This window comes from Aulonocara stuartgranti, assembly GCF_965226115.1.
Source record: "Aulonocara stuartgranti genome assembly, chromosome: 9".
In the NCBI taxonomy this organism is placed as follows: domain Eukaryota; kingdom Metazoa; phylum Chordata; class Actinopteri; order Cichliformes; family Cichlidae; genus Aulonocara; species Aulonocara stuartgranti.
In genome coordinates, this window is record NC_138960.1 from 34,512,679 (window position 1) to 34,530,264 (window position 17,586).

General features: G+C 46.6%; 2 protein-coding genes across 7 annotated transcripts in view; one reads left to right on the forward strand and one right to left on the reverse strand.

The window, feature by feature from the left end:
* Window positions 1–17,586, reverse strand: part of LOC309714138 (uncharacterized protein) — a 272,480-nt gene that overhangs the window by 169,937 nt on the left and 84,957 nt on the right. The gene's annotated exons all lie outside the window — the stretch shown is intronic.
* Window positions 1–17,586, forward strand: part of LOC309714146 (uncharacterized protein) — a 64,811-nt gene that overhangs the window by 42,669 nt on the left and 4,556 nt on the right. Inside the window, exons 1-2 of one of the 5 annotated variants that reach the window (XM_082546365.1) lie at window positions 5,069–5,399; window positions 6,862–7,001. The exons of 1 other annotated variant lie outside the window; for it this stretch is intronic. In XM_082546365.1, the coding sequence (XP_082402491.1) occupies window positions 6,984–7,001 (18 nt within the window). In that variant the 5' untranslated portion in view covers window positions 5,069–5,399; window positions 6,862–6,983. Of the gene's footprint in view, window positions 1–5,068; window positions 5,400–6,861; window positions 7,002–17,586 lie in introns of those variants that run through there. 3 more of the 5 variants (XM_082546364.1, XM_082546366.1, XM_082546367.1) reach the window with 3 other exon arrangements.

The following is a 17,586-nucleotide window of genomic DNA, read 5'->3' on the forward strand; positions in this document are numbered from 1 at the left end:
CGTGTGTGATATTTATATTTGTGCTTTATCTTTATTGTCTTTCCTCAGGAGAACAATCTCAAATAGATGAAGACCTGGTCAGCATGGTGATTGAGGACTCACAGCTATTTAGCATTGTGGAGGACAAAGGATTCAAAAGATTTGTTAAATCATTAAATCCCAGCTATGTTCTCCCCACTAAAAAGGCCATAAAAGCAGTGAAAATGTAGTTTTTACAGAATAAAATATGAACAGGCAGGACTGAGGCTCAAAGCCTCAGTGTGTAGCTGTCCATACCTCAACGTTACAAAAGCACAACTACTGTCCACACCCCAACCACACCTCACCTCACAGTAAATGATCATTTCCATTTCAAGCATTTCCAAATAATCATTTTCCATACTGCCACTATAAATATACACAGTATACTGCATCACTACAATATACATGTTTTACACACTCCTTTTGTTGTTGACATTTACAGGCTGTGTGCAAAATGCCACACTCTTCAAATTCATGCCACCTATTATTTTTTACGTCCAGTAGGTGTCCTGCTAGAGCAAATGAAGCTTCATGAAGCTTCGCGTTGGGGTGAACCAATTGGATGAAAAGCTTCAGTGCTTCATGGGGCTTCATCTGCCCATCACTACTAAAAAAGCCCTTTACTAGTGATGGGACGTTCTGTATCGAGGCTTCGGAGCGTGTGTCGAGTAATGGAGGGGGCGTTTCCGCGAAGCGCGTATCGAGGCTTGCTTCATTTATGGGAGGAGCTGAAAATGATGACGTCCGAAGCCTCGCTGCCCGGCTGTACCACGTGACTGGTTCATGAAGTGGTTCGAACTTTGCCGCGAGATATGACAGCGATATAAACCCCTCAGACTTCAATCAAAATGTGGGTGTTTGATGGAGAGCTGCGGTTAGAGAGAGTTTGGAGACAGTTTGGAGGTTTATGAGAGTGAGGAGAGAAAGTCAGGAGAGAATGGAGCCAGCTAAGAAGAGGAGGATGTCCTCCCCTGTGTGGGAACATTTTGATCTTATTCCTCCCAACAAGGTATGTAAATTTCTACAGAAGATGTATTTTCATGATACTGATGGTGCAATACAATTTATGTTAAGCTGTCTGTACTTTTGTACAAGGTGAAGTGTTTGCTATGTGCCAGGGAGCTGGGATATAACAACACCTCATCCATGCTTAGGCACTACAGAGCTTTGCATGAGAATAAGGGGAACACCGATTGTGGAGCAAGACCAGGTGAGCCATCAAATGCAATGATAATATAGCATGCTGTAATGTTACTAAATGATATAACAATATTATACAACTGTTATAAGTTACGTGTGTGATATTTATATTTGTGCTTTATCTTTATTGTCTTTCCTCAGGAGAACAATCTCAAATAGATGAAGACCTGGTCAGCATGGTGATTGAGGACTCACAGCTATTTAGCATTGTGGAGGACAAAGGATTCAAAAGATTTGTTAAATCATTAAATCCTAGCTATGTTCTCCCCACTAAAAAGGTCATAAAAGCAGTGAAAATTTAGTTTTTACAGAATAAAATGTGAACAGGCAGGACTGAGGCTCAAAGCCTCAGTGTGTAGCTGTCCATACCTCAACGTTACAAAAGCACAACTACTGTCCACACCCCAACCACACCTCACCTCACAGTAAATGATCATTTCCATTTTAAGCATTTCCAAATAATCATTTTCCATACTGCCAGTATAAATATACACAGTATACTGCCATCACTACAATATACATGTTTTACACACTCCTTTTGTTGTTGACATTTACAGGCTGTGTGCAAAATGCCACACTCTTCAAATTCATGCCAGCTATTATTTTTTACGTCCAGTAGGTGTCCTGCTAGAGCAAATGAAGCTTCATGAAGCTTCGCATTGGGGTGAACCAATTGGATGAAAAGCTTCAGTGCTTCATGGGGCTTCATCTGCCCATCACTACCCTTTGCATAGCGGCTGATCCCACGCACCCAATGCAAAGCTTCTTCAAGCTGCTGCCGTCGGGGAGGAGACTGCGGAGTCTCCAGGCCAGGACCAGCAGGCTGAAGGACAGCTTCATCCATCAGGCTGTCAGGAAGCTTAACTCCCTCCCGATTCTGCCCCCTCTCCCCTCTCTCCTCCACGGTCTCACTGAACTCTGTCACACACACTCACACACACACACTCTCTGACTCACTCACTGGCCTGCACCAGTTACCAGTCACTTTGTGGAGCATTGGACTGCCATTACCTCATAAGACTTTGTTGTTACACTATCTCATACCGTACATTACTAAATCTCCATTTGCACTATTTGCCTATTTGCACTACTCTGCCTGGTTTGCACTCAATGTCATTTACCCTTATATTGTATATTGTATAGCTTTCTTGTTATATGTAAAATTGTATTATATTATTTTATTTTTTTTACTTTAAAATATTTTACTTGCATTTTTAATCACTCTTATATTTAAATGTTCATTTTCTATTTTATCTAGGGATTGAGAGTAACGAAGTTTCTATTCTCTGTATGTCCTGTACATGTGGCAGAATTGACAATAAAGTTGACTTTGACTTTGACTTGACTTTGAGTAACCCCGAACTGTCCAACTCGGAATATTCGGTTTCAGAAAGGCTGATAACAATTAGTTCAATCAACGCGGAGTTGCTTTAACCCCAAGTTAAGCGCGCGCACGAGGATACATAAAGCCCTGATTAGTGGAGCACAGATTAAGCGAGTCACCATGGAGACGGAGGGAAAGAAGGCGCGGTCAATGTATTTTACAGCGCTTGAGGCCGAAATTCTGATGGCAGCATATGCCGATAACATGCAAATTCCGCAGAAAAAAAGTAACACAGCCTCAGCTGCAAAAGAAAGGGAGCATGCATGGCAAAACAAAGCCGACAGAGTCAATGCGTGAGTGTTAATTTAAACACTGATCTAGGGATTTCCACCCATTTAACACGTTATTTTATTTTATTTTATTTTATTTTGTATTTCATACATTTTATTTTGTGATGTAATGTAAGCGCAGGTGCAACCCAACAGGCCCCAAACGTTCCTGGCAGCAAGTAAAAATGAAATATAAAAATATAGTCCAAACAGGTAAGGTGTAATTGTATTATGAGCCATAGTGCTTGGTCTGTTTGTCCCATGTAAATCAATTGCAGTTAGAGGCTACATTAATTTCCCCTCTGTAAGCACTTATTGAAATTATCTGAGCACATTACAAGTACATATTTGCTTACTCTGTATGCTCAAATGTGACCCGTTATAGCCAACAGAAAAAAAGCGGAGGCCCGAAAAACAGGTGGGGGTCCTCCACCACCACCACTCACAGAGGCTGAGCAGTTGGCTTCCACATTTGTGATAATGTTGGCAGCATCACATATGATCTTCACAGTGCAGAGAACACAATTAGCATCCATTACTATAATGAAATAATTTGTTAGTTTGAAATGCTACAGGGAACTATGTACCTGTACATTAATGCTGTGGAAAGACTTCCTGTTCACATAGTCTCCTTCATTTACTGAAGGAGCAATGATTGGAATGTGAGTGCCATCTATACAGCCAATCACGCCTGGGAACCGTGAGAATAAATGTAAAATTTAAGTAGTAGTTCAAGTATCACCACATCATGAATTAAGTTTCGTTCATCCTGCTACCTGCAATTTTGTGGCATCCCTCTTTGATAAATCTTGTGGGTCTATGACCGGGGAACACCACAAACGAGTACAGGAGACGTTTCAGTGCAACTGTAACATTCCTGACTGCCCGACAGACGGTAGCCTTGGAAACGTGCTCAGCGTCACCAATATTATACAGAAAGCTCCCGTTTGCAAAAAACCGAAGTGCGATACAAATAATATGTACAGAACTGAGAGAATGTCCGCGATGTGTCACATGAGCAATATTAGGCCTGAGGATGTTATTCAAATGAATTATAGATTGTGCTGGAAAACGGTAACGTTCACACAGGAAATCATCAGGAAATGATAAAATGTCCAAACGCGCTCTGATCACTCTCTCCCGGCGGAGAGCTCTGCGGAGAATTTGGGCTTCAACATCTACTGGCTCTTCAAGGAAGGAGCACGCCATGTCTGACACTTCCTACTGTCAGGTTTCCGACAAAGAGGCGGAGAACGTCAGGGTTAGTTGAAGTAAACCTGCTAGGGGGCAGGTTAGCTTCACGGAGTGTGTCGTCATAGTAACTCACTCAGAATTAATCTAAACTCGCTTTGTGAAACCGAAAACCCAGAGTTTTCGTTATCTCAGGGTATACTTACTCAGAGTTTGCACTAAACCGGCTTCCTGAAATAGGGCCCAGAACATGAACACACAAAACCAGGTGTAAAGAGAAAAAAGTAATAATTATATGAATACACTCAAAAGAAGCACTCATATATATTCAAATAATTTAAAATTTTAAAAAGTTCATTTACCTAGGTAAATGAACTTTTTTTTTTTAATTATTTGACTATATATGAATGTGTGTGTATAAATACACAAATAATACACACATGCTTTCATGCTTTCAATTGTGTAATTTAAGTGATCTAGGTAGCTCTGTCTTGGAAGTTCAGTTCATGCTAGAAATGTGTTTTGGAGTTTATACGTGTTTTGTCTCTAAGACCACTTTTTTTTACATTAGTAATTCCTTTTGTGCATAATTTTATATTATTGTTAATAATAAATTAATTAAAGCAACAAAGCAACCCGAAGACTCGGTTTGGAATCGAAAGAGCCGGTTCTTTTTAGTGAGTCGAACCGAAAGAACCGGTTCTCTAAAAAGAGTCGGAAATCCCATCACTAATATTTTAGATAGCAAGGAGCAGATGGCCGAGGTTTTTTTTTTTTGGGGGGGGGGGGGGGGGGTTGAATACGTTTTATTGACAAAGCACAAAATACAGATATACAAATACAAAATAGCAAACACAATGTCAGGGGGTTCGTATAAAAAAGCAAAATAGACACAGTCTATTATAGAATCACATGATATTGAACAGGGAACATTTATGGCAGACGGCCGAGTTTATTAAACTCCACCGACACCGCGGTAACGCAAATCTGCCGTCGAGTCACGTGATCGCACAGTAACAAACCACAGCAGATCAGGAAGAAGGGGCGGAGCCATTTGTCTGTGCAAAAGAGGAGTCGAGCAGAGAGAGATGATTTTGCATGAAACGCAAGTAAAGTAGTGGACTAAGAGGAGAGAAACAAACTAAAGTATCGATCATAAACCACTACCAACGTCCTGATCGATATCTGCATCGATCTGCCCACCCTTGTCTCCTGGATCGTAGCTGAGATCAGCGTGAACCACGTGGGTCTCTGCTCCCTGATCTGTTTCCTGTGTTTGGAAAGAGTTCCGGCTTCATCGCGGAGTTTCTCTCGGTTTGTGGGCTCATCTAAAGGTAAGCACCGAGCTAACTTTACTGTGAGTTCAGTTCATGTTGAGTTTAGCTCCTGAATGAGGTCTTCTGCTGCTCTCCTCGGTGTCTGTTCACAGTTTATTGTGAACACGTTGAGAGAAGAGTGAGAGAGTGTTTGGAGAAAAACACCAACTAATCATTAGCTCAGCATGCTGGGAGAAGTTGGAGCAGAAAAGTCTTTTCATTGTCCCTGCAGCTGTTTTTCTGCCTGCACCAAACCTCTACAGCCTCATTTCTATTTAAGTGATAACAGGAAGTCAGAGCGATCTGCTGCAGTATTTTCATACATCTATGGAGAGAGAACCCAAGGAGGGTGGAGAGACTGTGATCACGTTTTGTTGGTAGAATCCGCAGCAGGAGCTGTTCAGCTGTGAATGGTTGGTGCAGTGGGGTCTTTAGGTCTGTGGTTGGTTCACCGTCTGATTGTTTTCCAGACAGAAGCAGAGTCATTAGCTGAAAACAGGTTTTGGAGTTTAGCCTCACTAAAGCTGAACTTTGCAACTGTCTCTGTCCCCACTCTGAAACACTTCCTGCCATGAAGTTCTGATGAAGCACCAAACTACAGTTACTCAGTCAGTGGAGGTTCAGTAGTGCAGTTTCTCACCACTGTTGTTAACTGGAGGCTGACACACTGACTGAAGACATTTAGTCTGAGTAGATTTGAACTTTCCTTCTTCATTGTTTCCATCTTGCTTTGACTGCAGCTGTAACAACACTGATTCCAGCAGGATTTGTAAAAAGCATTTTGACAGACACACAAAGCTGGACAGCTTTTGTTCTGAGTCCAAGATCTTAGAAAGAAAGTGACTGGACGTCTGTAAGCTTTTTTAAACATTTCACCTCTCATCCAAAAGTGGCTTTTTCAGTTCTAAAATCAAATGGTGGAGAGTCCCAGGCATTTAAACCCTTGTGGGGGTTGTCAACTGAAAGGGTCGTCAACCCACTGTTGACCATTGATCTTATCACAAGAGCCAATGTGTGGAAAAATGTGTGTGTCAGCAGGTCCTGAGTGAAACCATTGTGAGACCCTGTTTCACTCTATCATGTAACTCGGTGCTGTCCCTGTTAAAGAGCCAAGAGCCTTTCTTTCCACTTCCTCCATGTAAAGTTTGGCTACAATGGGACACACTGGGGAGCTCACAGCACATCCATGTTTGTGTCTGTAGAAACCCTCGTTGTATTTAAAATATGTGACTTTATGCTGCTACCAATGAGCCTGAGTGGGACTCCTTCTTTGTGTGTCTATGGAAGTTCATATATACAGGGTGCAGCATCCACCGGGTAAAGGTGGTGGTATGCAGGGAGCTCAGTGGCTTTTTCAAGTTCTTGTAGGCAGCTGATGACTTTCTTTTTGTAGCTGCTTCTGGGGTTTCACCTTGAAGCTTCATAGGTATTGTTGTCACTGAGTGTAGTAATGTTTATTTGCTCTGCTTCTTCTTGTCAGGGATAAAATACATATCTATACTTTTGTGTCCCAGCTGAGTAACAGGAGGAGAAGAGTCTGGTGGAGCAGCAGAGGAACAGTTTCAGCCATTTGGACTCAGCTCAGCCACTACATAGGAAACAATGACTTCAACACAGGAGGTGAGAAAAATATCTCAGTTACATCTATGGCTGTGCAACATGATGAAATGCATATTAGATGAACGATATAAAAACATCTATCGTTTCATATTATACACTATTGTTTGTTTCGTGGTGTCGCAAAATGCGCTGTTTATAGCAGTATTTGTTTTTTCTTCTCCCACCTATGGAAGAATCACATGAAAGGGTACAGAGAAAGTTTAGAGGCAAAAAAGAGCCATCGAAATGAACCTTAAACTTTAAGTCGACTTGTGTGAAATTCAAAGAATTTACAGAAAATGCACATTTGTGATATATATCGTTATTGTTATGAGACATGTGTCATATCGGGATATGAGATTTTGGTTATATTGCACAGCCCTAGTTGCACTGTTATTGTTATATTAAAAAATTAACAGAGCGTAAGATGGACACACACAATACGTGTGTGCTCACAATTCAGCCTTCAGTTACCCGGCTTTCATTCAAAATCTGTTTGTCGTGAGCACCTACACATTAAACAACTTACAGATTATAAATGGCTTCAAGCTCACACTGAGGCCTGTGGGGCACTATCACCCACTGAGACACATTTATATGTTTTTATATATGAATATTTCATACTTTAATGATGCCTATTTATTTAAGGGAGATGAGCAATACATTATAATTGTACATAATAATATCACAGATGACAGATTAATAGATTTTATGTAGATGCTTGTGCGTTCTTAAAGTCTTATATGTTGAATTGAATGTGTCATCTGTTCAAAGCCTCCCAGTCAGTGCTGTTCTCCATGCCTGTCTGACTGTACATGATTTTATTAGCACAAACACTTTAGAGGTGATCAATTAGGACTTCAACAATAATACAGACAGCAACGTGGTTAAACATTTTACAGTAGGTGTTATTGGGAATTACCTTTTTCAGTATTTTTGTGTGTTGCATTTTTCTATGTTTTAACCAAAGGGAAATAAAGGGGTTTAAATCAACCTGATTGTTACACCCCGGCCTAGGCAACCGGCGTGCAACGTATGAAAATAAAAATAAGAAAAACACACGAGAAAAAAACTAAAGCGCTCCACCAAAATCCCAAAACGAAGGTGTCTCAAACGAAAATATTAACAAACCCATTCACAGCTATTTACAACAGACTATTTATTTATTTACAACAAAACACCAAACTATTTACAACACGGGGGAGATCGCGACCATGACCAACTGACACACAGGGCTTAAATACCTAGAAGGAGCAATCAGGGAATGGACCACAGGAGGGAAACACAGCTGGGGCAAATTAGACCTGACGAGACAAGGAAGCGTAAACTGAACACACTAAGATAACAACAGACCTTCAAAGTAAAACAGGAAACACATGACAGTCACGCAAAAACAAAACACTGACAACACCGAAACGTAACATTTCCCCCCCACCCAAAAATCAAACATGTAACCCCAAGTGAAATGTGTGAAAAATCTGCCGACCAAACTCTACATGTGTTTGGTTGGCAGATTTTTCACACGACCGAAACCTCTGGCGATATGCCTCTGGAACTAGCTCATAAGCCCTTAAAATAGTGGATTTCACAATTTCATAATCCAGGCTGTCATCAATAGACAAGCTCGCACACACTTCCTGTGCTTTCCCCACCAATTTACACTGCAGCAACAAACTCCACACATCCTTGGGCCATTTCAAAGTGGTTGCGATGCGTTCAAAGGCATTAAAGTAAGAGTCAACTTCACTTTCTCTGAAAGGTGGCACTAAAGCAATTTGCCTGCTTGCATCAAATTGGTCAGAGGAGAACGAATCAGAAGATTTATTCACAATTTTACTCACTGGGGTAGAGGTAACATTGCGCTGTCGGGAAGGATCCAGCTCCATAGCCCTTATGCGGAGATGCATAAGCTCAACTTCTTTGGACTTAGTCGCAAGCTCCACCTCTTTCAGGCGAAGGGCGAGCCCAAGATCCTCCGTAACCAATCCTGTTGATTGTTCGGCTGGGCTAACGTTTGGGATCTGAATGGCAGCAGGAGCCTCCGCCCCTGGCGACACCCGTCCACTGGCAGCTTGTGGGATGGTTGCAGCAGCTTCTGCTCCCGCATCCACCACCAAACCTCCAGTCGCCTCAACCGGCCGAGGTTGTTTTCTCCTGTTTATTTCAGTTAGGGAGTTAGGTGTAGCGCTTGTCTTTTGTTTGATGTTTGATTTCACATAGGGTTTGAACCCGGGAACCCCTAAGCGCCAAACATCTTTAGGGGAGATGTTTGGTCTTGGGAAGGGGGGTGTTATGGCCCTGTCCATAATCTGTTTTGGTGGCTGTTGTTGTCTGTGCCTTTAAGTCTTTGCAGGCCCCGGAGTGGATGAGCTGACGGCTGCTGATTGGTCCCCTGGCCATGTGATCTTCTTCAAATCCCTCACCAGCAGTTGTCCCGGGGCAGCCACTGACAGCAGCAGCAGACCTGACACTGGCCTCCAAAACTTGTTATGGACAGGGCCATAACACTGATGGTTTATTTTAATTTTCACATGGTCTTACTCAGATGATACAAAGTGAAACATGCATTCTTTTTTTACTTGCTGGAAAAGCTTGAAAATGGACCTTGAAAGTGCATAAAAAGTGCTTGAATTTGACCCTGAAAATGGCGTATCAACTCTGAATTGTATCAGCACCCATCGAAACAGCAATATCATCACTTAAACTCACATTTTTTCGTAAAGTAAGAGATTTTCCCCGGTGATCAGTATTTCTTCAATACAGTGGTCCCTCGCTATAATGCGGTTCACCTTCGCAGATTTATTTTTTTTATTTGTGCAATTTTCCTTCTTTTTTTTCTTTTTTTGCAGCCCATTATGTTCCTGATTGGCTGAGGACCATTGTCAATCAATCTTGTGCCGTGTCTCCTGTACAGTACAGAATGCATTCAGCTTGTTAAATTTACATAAATCTTCGATCGCTAGTAGTGTGACTATTAAGTGCTGTATGTTGTGTTTTCTCCCCAACAAACACAACAGTGTCGACGAAACATTTTGCACCACCAAAGGCAGCCGCGGGTGCCTTTGGTGCCTGTGCTGCTCCCCCTGCACACCGTGGCATAGAAAAGTACTCCAGCAACCAGCGACTAGTAAAACATCCTCAGAGCTAGAGCAGGGCGATATGACCAAAAATATTTATCACGATATACATTTGAAAATGAGCGATTACGATATAATTGACACTAGACAAAATACTTTACAACTCCACAACTTTATTAGTGCAAAAAAACCAAACAAACCCATCAATGTATTTTCACTTAAACAAGCAGCTGGTTTTTTATGTGCATTAAAGTTATATAAAAATTTAACAGTGCAAATACAAATTCTTTGCTGACAGTTTAACCAAAAGGCATTTCCAGTGGAAACTGGCCGACATATCCTCAGCATAACCATGTAATATATCCACAAAACTTAAAAAGAGGTCATACACACACAATACGGTAACATTATGTTGAAGCACAGTACATATCACTCCACGAGGCTCCGCCTACGATAGCCGTAATGCTCCGACAATCCATCAAGCGGTGCGGCTTCGTAGCTTAGCAAAGTCGTACTGAAACATTTGACAGATTTTCGAGCGCCGTGTACATAAAATCGTTTCGAGGTCAGTAAACACAACCAGAGTTCATACATAAGGCACACGGGATTATAAGGGGCTCTGTCGACTTTCAGAAAAATCAAAGGATTGATTTTAAGTGTGCCGTGTTTTCCAAACAACATGGTAATAACGACGGCCCGCTAGCATGCTCTACCAAAAATAGTGCTTTGTTGTGTATCTGACGGACGAAAGCTAAACCAGTTCCAGTGAAGCTGCAGCATTTTGACAAACCAGTTCTGGTTCATCCGTTTTTATTCAACGATCCACTTTCACTCTTCTCATTCTGCATCGCTGCCATGTGCGTATGTACACATGTGCGTATGTAAACAAAGGTACTGCGCATGTGCGTTTTACCCATATTCTATCGTGATATTTCATTTTCCTATCGTTGCCCAAAATTACACCGGTATTACCGTGAACGGTATGATATGGCCCAGCCCTACTCAGAGCTTCCTGCAGATGTTAAAGGGAACCCCAGCTATTAAGACATGTTTGCGCTAAAATATGTATTGTGCCTTCAATAAAATATGTCTTATTAAAATACGCCAAATGTTTTCCTTTTAAGCACATTTTATATAAAACAGATTTACCAGTAGGCCATCCATCCATCCATCCATCTTCATCCGCTTATCCGAGGTCGGGTCGCGGGGGTAGCAGCCTAAGCAAAGAGGTCCAGACCTCCCTCTCCCCAGCCACCTCCTCCAGCTTGTCCGGGGGAATACCAAGGCGTTCCCAGGCCAGCCGAGAGATATAATCTCTCCAGCGTGTCCTGGGTCTGCCCCGGGGCCTCCTCCCGGTGGGACATGCCTGGAACACCCCGCCCAGGAGGCGCCCAGGGGGCATCCTTGCCAGATGCCCGAACCACCTCAGCTGGCTCCTTTCGATGTGGAGCAGCAGCTGCTCTACTCTAAGCCCCTCCCGGATGGCCGAACTTCTCACCCTATCTCTAAGGGAGAGGCCAGCCACCCTTCGGAGGAAGCTCATTTCCGCCGCTTGTATCCGCGATCTCGTTCTTTCGGTCACTACCCACAGCTCGTGGCCATAGGTGAGGGTAGGGACGTAGATCGACCGGTAAATTGAGAGCTTCGCTTTTACACTCAGCTCCCTCTTCACCACGACTGACCGGTGCAGCGTCCGCATTACTGCAGCCGCAGCCCCAATCCGTCTGTCGATCTCCAGCTCCCTTCTCCCATCACTCGCGAACAAGACCCCGAGATACTTGAACTCCTCCACTTGGGGCAGGAACTCATCCCCGACCCGGAGTGGGCACTCCACCCTTTTCCGGCTGAGAACCATGGCCTCAGATTTGGAGGTGCTGATCCTCATTCCCGCTGCGTTACACTCGGCTGCGAACCGCTCCAGTGCGAGCTGGAGGCCCTCACCCGATGAAGCCAACAGAACCACATCATCCGCAAAAATCAGAGATGAGATTCTGAGGCCACCAAAGCGAAAGCCCTCCGCCACTTGGCTGCGCCTAGAAATCCTGTCCATAAAAATTATGAACAGAACCGGAGACAAAGGGCAGCCCTGGCGGAGCCCATCACCCACCGGGAACGAGTCCGACTTATTGCCGGCAATGCGAACCAAGCTCTTGCAACGGTTGTATAGGGATTGAATGGCCCGTAGCAATGGGCCAGACACCCCATACTCGCGCAACACCTCCCACAGGACGCCCCGAGGGACACGGTCGAATGCCTTCTCCAGGTCCACAAAACACATGTAGACTGGTTGGGCAAACTCCCATGCACCCTCAAGTATCCTCGAGAGGACAAAGAGCTGGTCCAGTGTTCCGCGACCAGGACGAAAACCGCATTGTTCCTCCTGTATCCGAGGTTCGACTAGCGGACGAACCCTCCTCTCCAGCACCCTGGCATAGACTTTCCCGGGGAGGCTGAGGAGTGTGATCCCCCTGTAGTTGGAACACACCCTCCGGTCCCCCTTCTTGAAGATGGGGACCACCACCCCGGTCTGCCAGTCCACAGGTACTGCCCCTGATCTCCACGCAACATTGCAGAGACGTGTCAACCAGGACAGCCCTACAACGTCCAGGGCCTTCAGGAACTCGGGGCGGACCTCATCGACACCAGGGGCTCTGCCACCAAGGAGTTGTTTAACTGCCTCAGTGACCTCGCCCCCGGAAATTGGTGGGTCACACCCCTCATCCCCAGACTCTGCTTCCTCCCCGGAAGACGTGTCAGTGGGATTAAGGAGGTCCTCGAAGTATTCCTTCCACCGCCCGACAATTTTCTCAGTCGACGTCAACAGCGCTCCGCCAGCACTATACACAGTGCAGGTAGAGCACCGCTTTCCCCTCCTGAGACGCCTGACGGTTTGCCAGAATCTCTTCGAGGCAGTCCGAAAGTCTTTTTCCATGGCCTCTCCGAACTCCTCCCACACCCGAGTTTTTGCTTCAGCCACTGCCCGAGCCGCATTCCGCTTGGCCTGTCGATACCTGTCGGCTGCCTCCGGAGTCCCACAGGCTAACCAAGCCCGATAGGCCTCCTTCTTCAGCCTGGTGGCTCCCTTCACCTCTGGTGTCCACCATTTGGTTCGGGGATTACCACCACGGCAGGCACCAACCACCTTGCGGCCGCAGCTCAATGCAGCAGCTTCGGCAATGGAGACGCTGAACATGGTCCATTCGGACTCAATGTCCCCAGTCTCCCTCGGAATGCTGTTGAAGCTCTGCCGGAGGTGTGCGTTGAAGATCTCGCGGACTGGGGCCTCTGCTAGACGTTCCCAGCACACCCTCACTACGCGTTTAGGTGCACCAGGTCTGTCCAGCGTCCTCCCCCGCCACCTGATCCAACTCACCACCAGGTGGTGATCAGTTGACAGCTCAGCCCCTCTCTTTACCCGAGTGTCCAGAACATATGGTCGCAGGTCTGGTGATACGATTACAAAATCGATCATCGACCTACGGCCTAGAGCATCCTGGTGCCACGTGCACTTATGGACACTCTTATGTTCGAACAGGGTGTTCGTTATGGCCAAACTGTGATTAGCACAGAAGTCCAATAACAAAGCACCGCTCGGGTTCAGATCAGGGAGGCCGTTCCTCCCAATCACGCCCCTCCAGGTCTCGCTGTCGTTACCCACGTGAGCATTGAAGTCTCCCAGCAGGACAACAGAGTCTCCAGGTGGAGCACCTTCCAGCACCCCCCCCCAGGGACTCTAAGAAGGCTGGGTACTCCGAACTGCCACTCGGCGCATAAGCGCAGATGACAGTCAGGACCCGTTCCCCGACCCTAAGGCGCAGGGAACAAACCCTCTCGTCCACCGGGAAAAACCCCAACGTACCGGCAGCAAGCCGAGGGGATATAAGAATACCCACCCCAGCCCGCCGCCTCTCACCAGGGGCAACTCCAGACTGAGACAGAGTCCAGCCCCTCTCCAGGAGACTGGTTCCAGAGCCCAGACAATGCGTAGAGGTGAGCCCAACTATATCTAGCCGGTACCTCTCAACCTCACGCACCAACTCAGGCTCCTTCCCCACCAGAGAGGTGACATTCCATGTCCCTATTGCCAGTCTTGGCAGCCGGGGGTCGGTCCGCCAGGGCCTCCGCTCCTGGCCGCCACCCGGCTCACAATGCACCCGACCCCTATGGCGCCTCCTGCGGGTGGTGGGCCTGCGGGAGGATGGGCCCATGTCTCCTCTTCGGGCTGTGCCCGGCCGGGCCCCATGGACTAAGGCCCGGCCACCAGACGCTCGCCCTCGGGCACCCTCCCCGGGCCTGGCTCCAGGGCGGGGCCCCGGTAACCCTATCCCGGGCAGGGTAAACTGTTCCCTCGATATTCTTTTCATGGGGGTCATTTACCAGTAGGCCGCCATTGTTATTTACTTCTCAATGCACTCTGGGTAGGGACGTCATACAGTTGTACCGCATCCAGTTCAAGTTTGCAGCCCACTGGAAATGGCTTCTGTTCAACCTTTCCAGTTCACACCAGAGCGAACCGAGTGAGATAATGAAAATAGTCAACCAGCACTTAGTTTAGATGAAGATGAACACAATCTGTCACACGAGGACGAGAGAGTGAGGGAAAACTACTGGTGTCTATGCGCCTACTGCTTGCCAATGGCAACGGTGACTGAGAAGGTTTGTTGTAAAGCACCAAAACTTTGAAGCCGTATGTGTTAATCCAGATGTTCTCTGGGAAGCCCTTGTTAGCCTCATGATCAGTATCCAGTCTTTAAGTGATAATGTGATTGTGGTGGGGCGTGGTTTGCGGTGCCGCGCGGATGCACCTGCACGGCATCCGCAATCACGCCCGCCGTGTTAAAACACGGGGACTCAGGGGTTGGTGTGGTGTGACGTGAATTAAATAAAGTTGGCTTTGAACGTTGCTCCGTGGTCCCGCCGTGCCTTATTCACGCCACATTGGTGCTGAAACCCAGGAGGCGGCACGGCGGGTCTGTATCAGAGCCAGGGAATGGAGGAGCTGGCCCGGAGGGTGGCCGAAATGGCGGCCGCCCAGCGGGAGCAGGCGGCGGAGGTGCGTCGCCAGCAGGAAGAGCTGCAGGACCGGTCCGAGCGCCACCTGGAAAGGATTGGGGAGCTGGTGGCGCTGCTCTGGGCCTGGGCGCCACCCCCACAAGTGTGTCCCGAGGACAGTGAAGCGGTGGAGGAGCCGTGTGGGGAACCTCGGCAGCCGGAGGTGGTGGACGAGTCACGTGGGGGTCCGAGCCTGCCGGAGGAGGAGGAGCAGCCGGGTGAAGGGCTGCTCCTGCCGGGAGCGGTGGAGGAGCCGCTCCAATCAGAGGCGGAGGACGAGGCAGGCGAGGGTCTACACCTGCCGGAGGAAGAGGAGTCGCTCCACCCAGAGGTGGACGAGGGGCTGTGCCTGCTGGAGGCGGAGGCGCAGTGCGGGGAGCCGCTCCAAACGGGAGTGGCGGAGGCGGTGGCGGAGCAGCTGTGCGAGGAGACGGAGGTCCCTGCTCCAGGGCAGCCTGCGCAGCCGGAGTTGGAGGCAGAGGAGCGGGACAGCCCCGCTAAGCCGGGGGTCGGCGGACTGGCTAGTCCAGCCTCGCTGCCACCAGTCGATTCTGTGCGCCTGACGTCTGCCCAGCCGCCTGTGTACAGGAGCTCACGGCCATGCCTGTGGGGCCGTGTCCGCTTGCTACGCGGCCGACCTCCGGACCAGCTTCGCCGTTGCCGCTGGATGCGCGGGCGGCCACCAGAATGGACGCTTCCCCGTCGCTTGGCCAGGGGCTGGGGCGCCGATGTTTTGGGCCGAGTCTCGCCCCAGTTCGCGGGGGGGGGGGGGGAGTAGGTTCGGCCAGATTGCTCCCCGGCCTCAATCGGGCGATGGGGGTATGTGGTGGGGCGTGGTTTGCGGTGCCGTGCGGACGCACCTGCACAGCATCCGCAATCACGCCCGCCGTGTTAAAACGCGGGGACTCAGGGGTTGGTGTGGGTGTGGTGTGACATGAATTAAATAAAGTTGGCTCTGAACGTTGCTCCGTGGTCCCGCCGTACCTTATTCGCGCCACAGTGATGAATCCTGCTTCCTGCCCAAAGTATTCTGCATTTAATAAGGCTGCTGTGTTTTTTAACATGTTTAAATGCTTTGCATCTTGTTCTATTTAATCTCAACAAGGCCCTAAAAACAGTCAGTGATCACTGTCGCCTTCTCACGGTTTTTATTACCACTGTTCATTTTAAAGCTCAGTTTTTAAACATTTACGATGTAGCTACAGCCCAGCGCACGCAGCAGTATATTAATGCCTAACCTTGTGTAGTGGATGGATTATCTCAGTTGTTCTCCTTCCTGACGTTTGGTCCGTTTACAGCATCCTGCCATGCGATTGCATTTACTCCTAACTAGAGCAGGGCGATATGGCCAAAAATATTTATCACGATATATATTTGAAAATTTGCGATAACGATATAACCGACGATATAATTGATGCGAGACAAAATACAACTCCACAACATTACTAGCGCAAAAAGACAACCTTCCATTTATTTTCACTTAAACAAGAAGCTGGTTTTTATGTACATTAAAGCTTTATAAAAATGTAACAGTGCAAATGCAAATTCCTTGCTGACAGTTTAACCAAAAGGCATTTCCAGTAGAAATGGGCTGACATATCCTGAGCATAACCATGTATAATATCCACTGAAGTTAAAAAGAGGTGCTTTGCAACATTAAACTGCAGTGTGCATTACGCATTTTTCGGACCATAAGGTGCACGGGATTATAAGGCACATTAAGCGAAACAAAGCAGTCAGATAAATCAAACTTTATTAAACTCATTCTTCTTGCTTCCTCCACTTCTGTACCATTGATTCATTAATGTTGAATTCTCTGGCAGCTGCTCTATTCCCATGTTGTTGCAGTATATTAATGACTAACCTCGTATTGTGGATGGATTATCTCAGTTGTTCTCCTGACTGAAGTTTGGTCCGTTTACAGCATCCTGCCATGCGATTGCATTTGTCTCTAACCATGAAGAACCTTCACGTTAACTTTTATAAGTGGAAAAGTGTTAGTGTTCGTCCTCCAGCTTCACTGTTTATGTTATGCTAACATAGCTGTGTCGCTAGCGATCACGTAGCACATCATTATATACCAGCTAGCCCAACTTCAGTAACCCTGCAAACGTCGCTGCTGTTTAGTTTCCTGTCTTCATTTATGTTGGAAGTGATAGCAGAGCTGTACGTTTGATTTTTTTCAGAAATCTCTCAGTCAGAACATGCAATATCATGCTTAGGTAACTAGCGAAACTAGCGAGCTAACTTCCGCTAGCTTCCTGCTAACTTCTAACTCCGTTAAATGTAATAACTTTTGTTTTCATGGATGCCTGGAAGTTAAACTTTATAGTTACACCTGGTAAAGCAGCAATGCTGATCGTTTTATTAAAGATGAAAGAATTTAGACAGTTTTTAACTCTAAGTGATGCTGCAGTGTTGTTTGACCTGAAGTATACGGAGTTTAGGACCCAGATTACTCTCAGATTTAAGAGCAT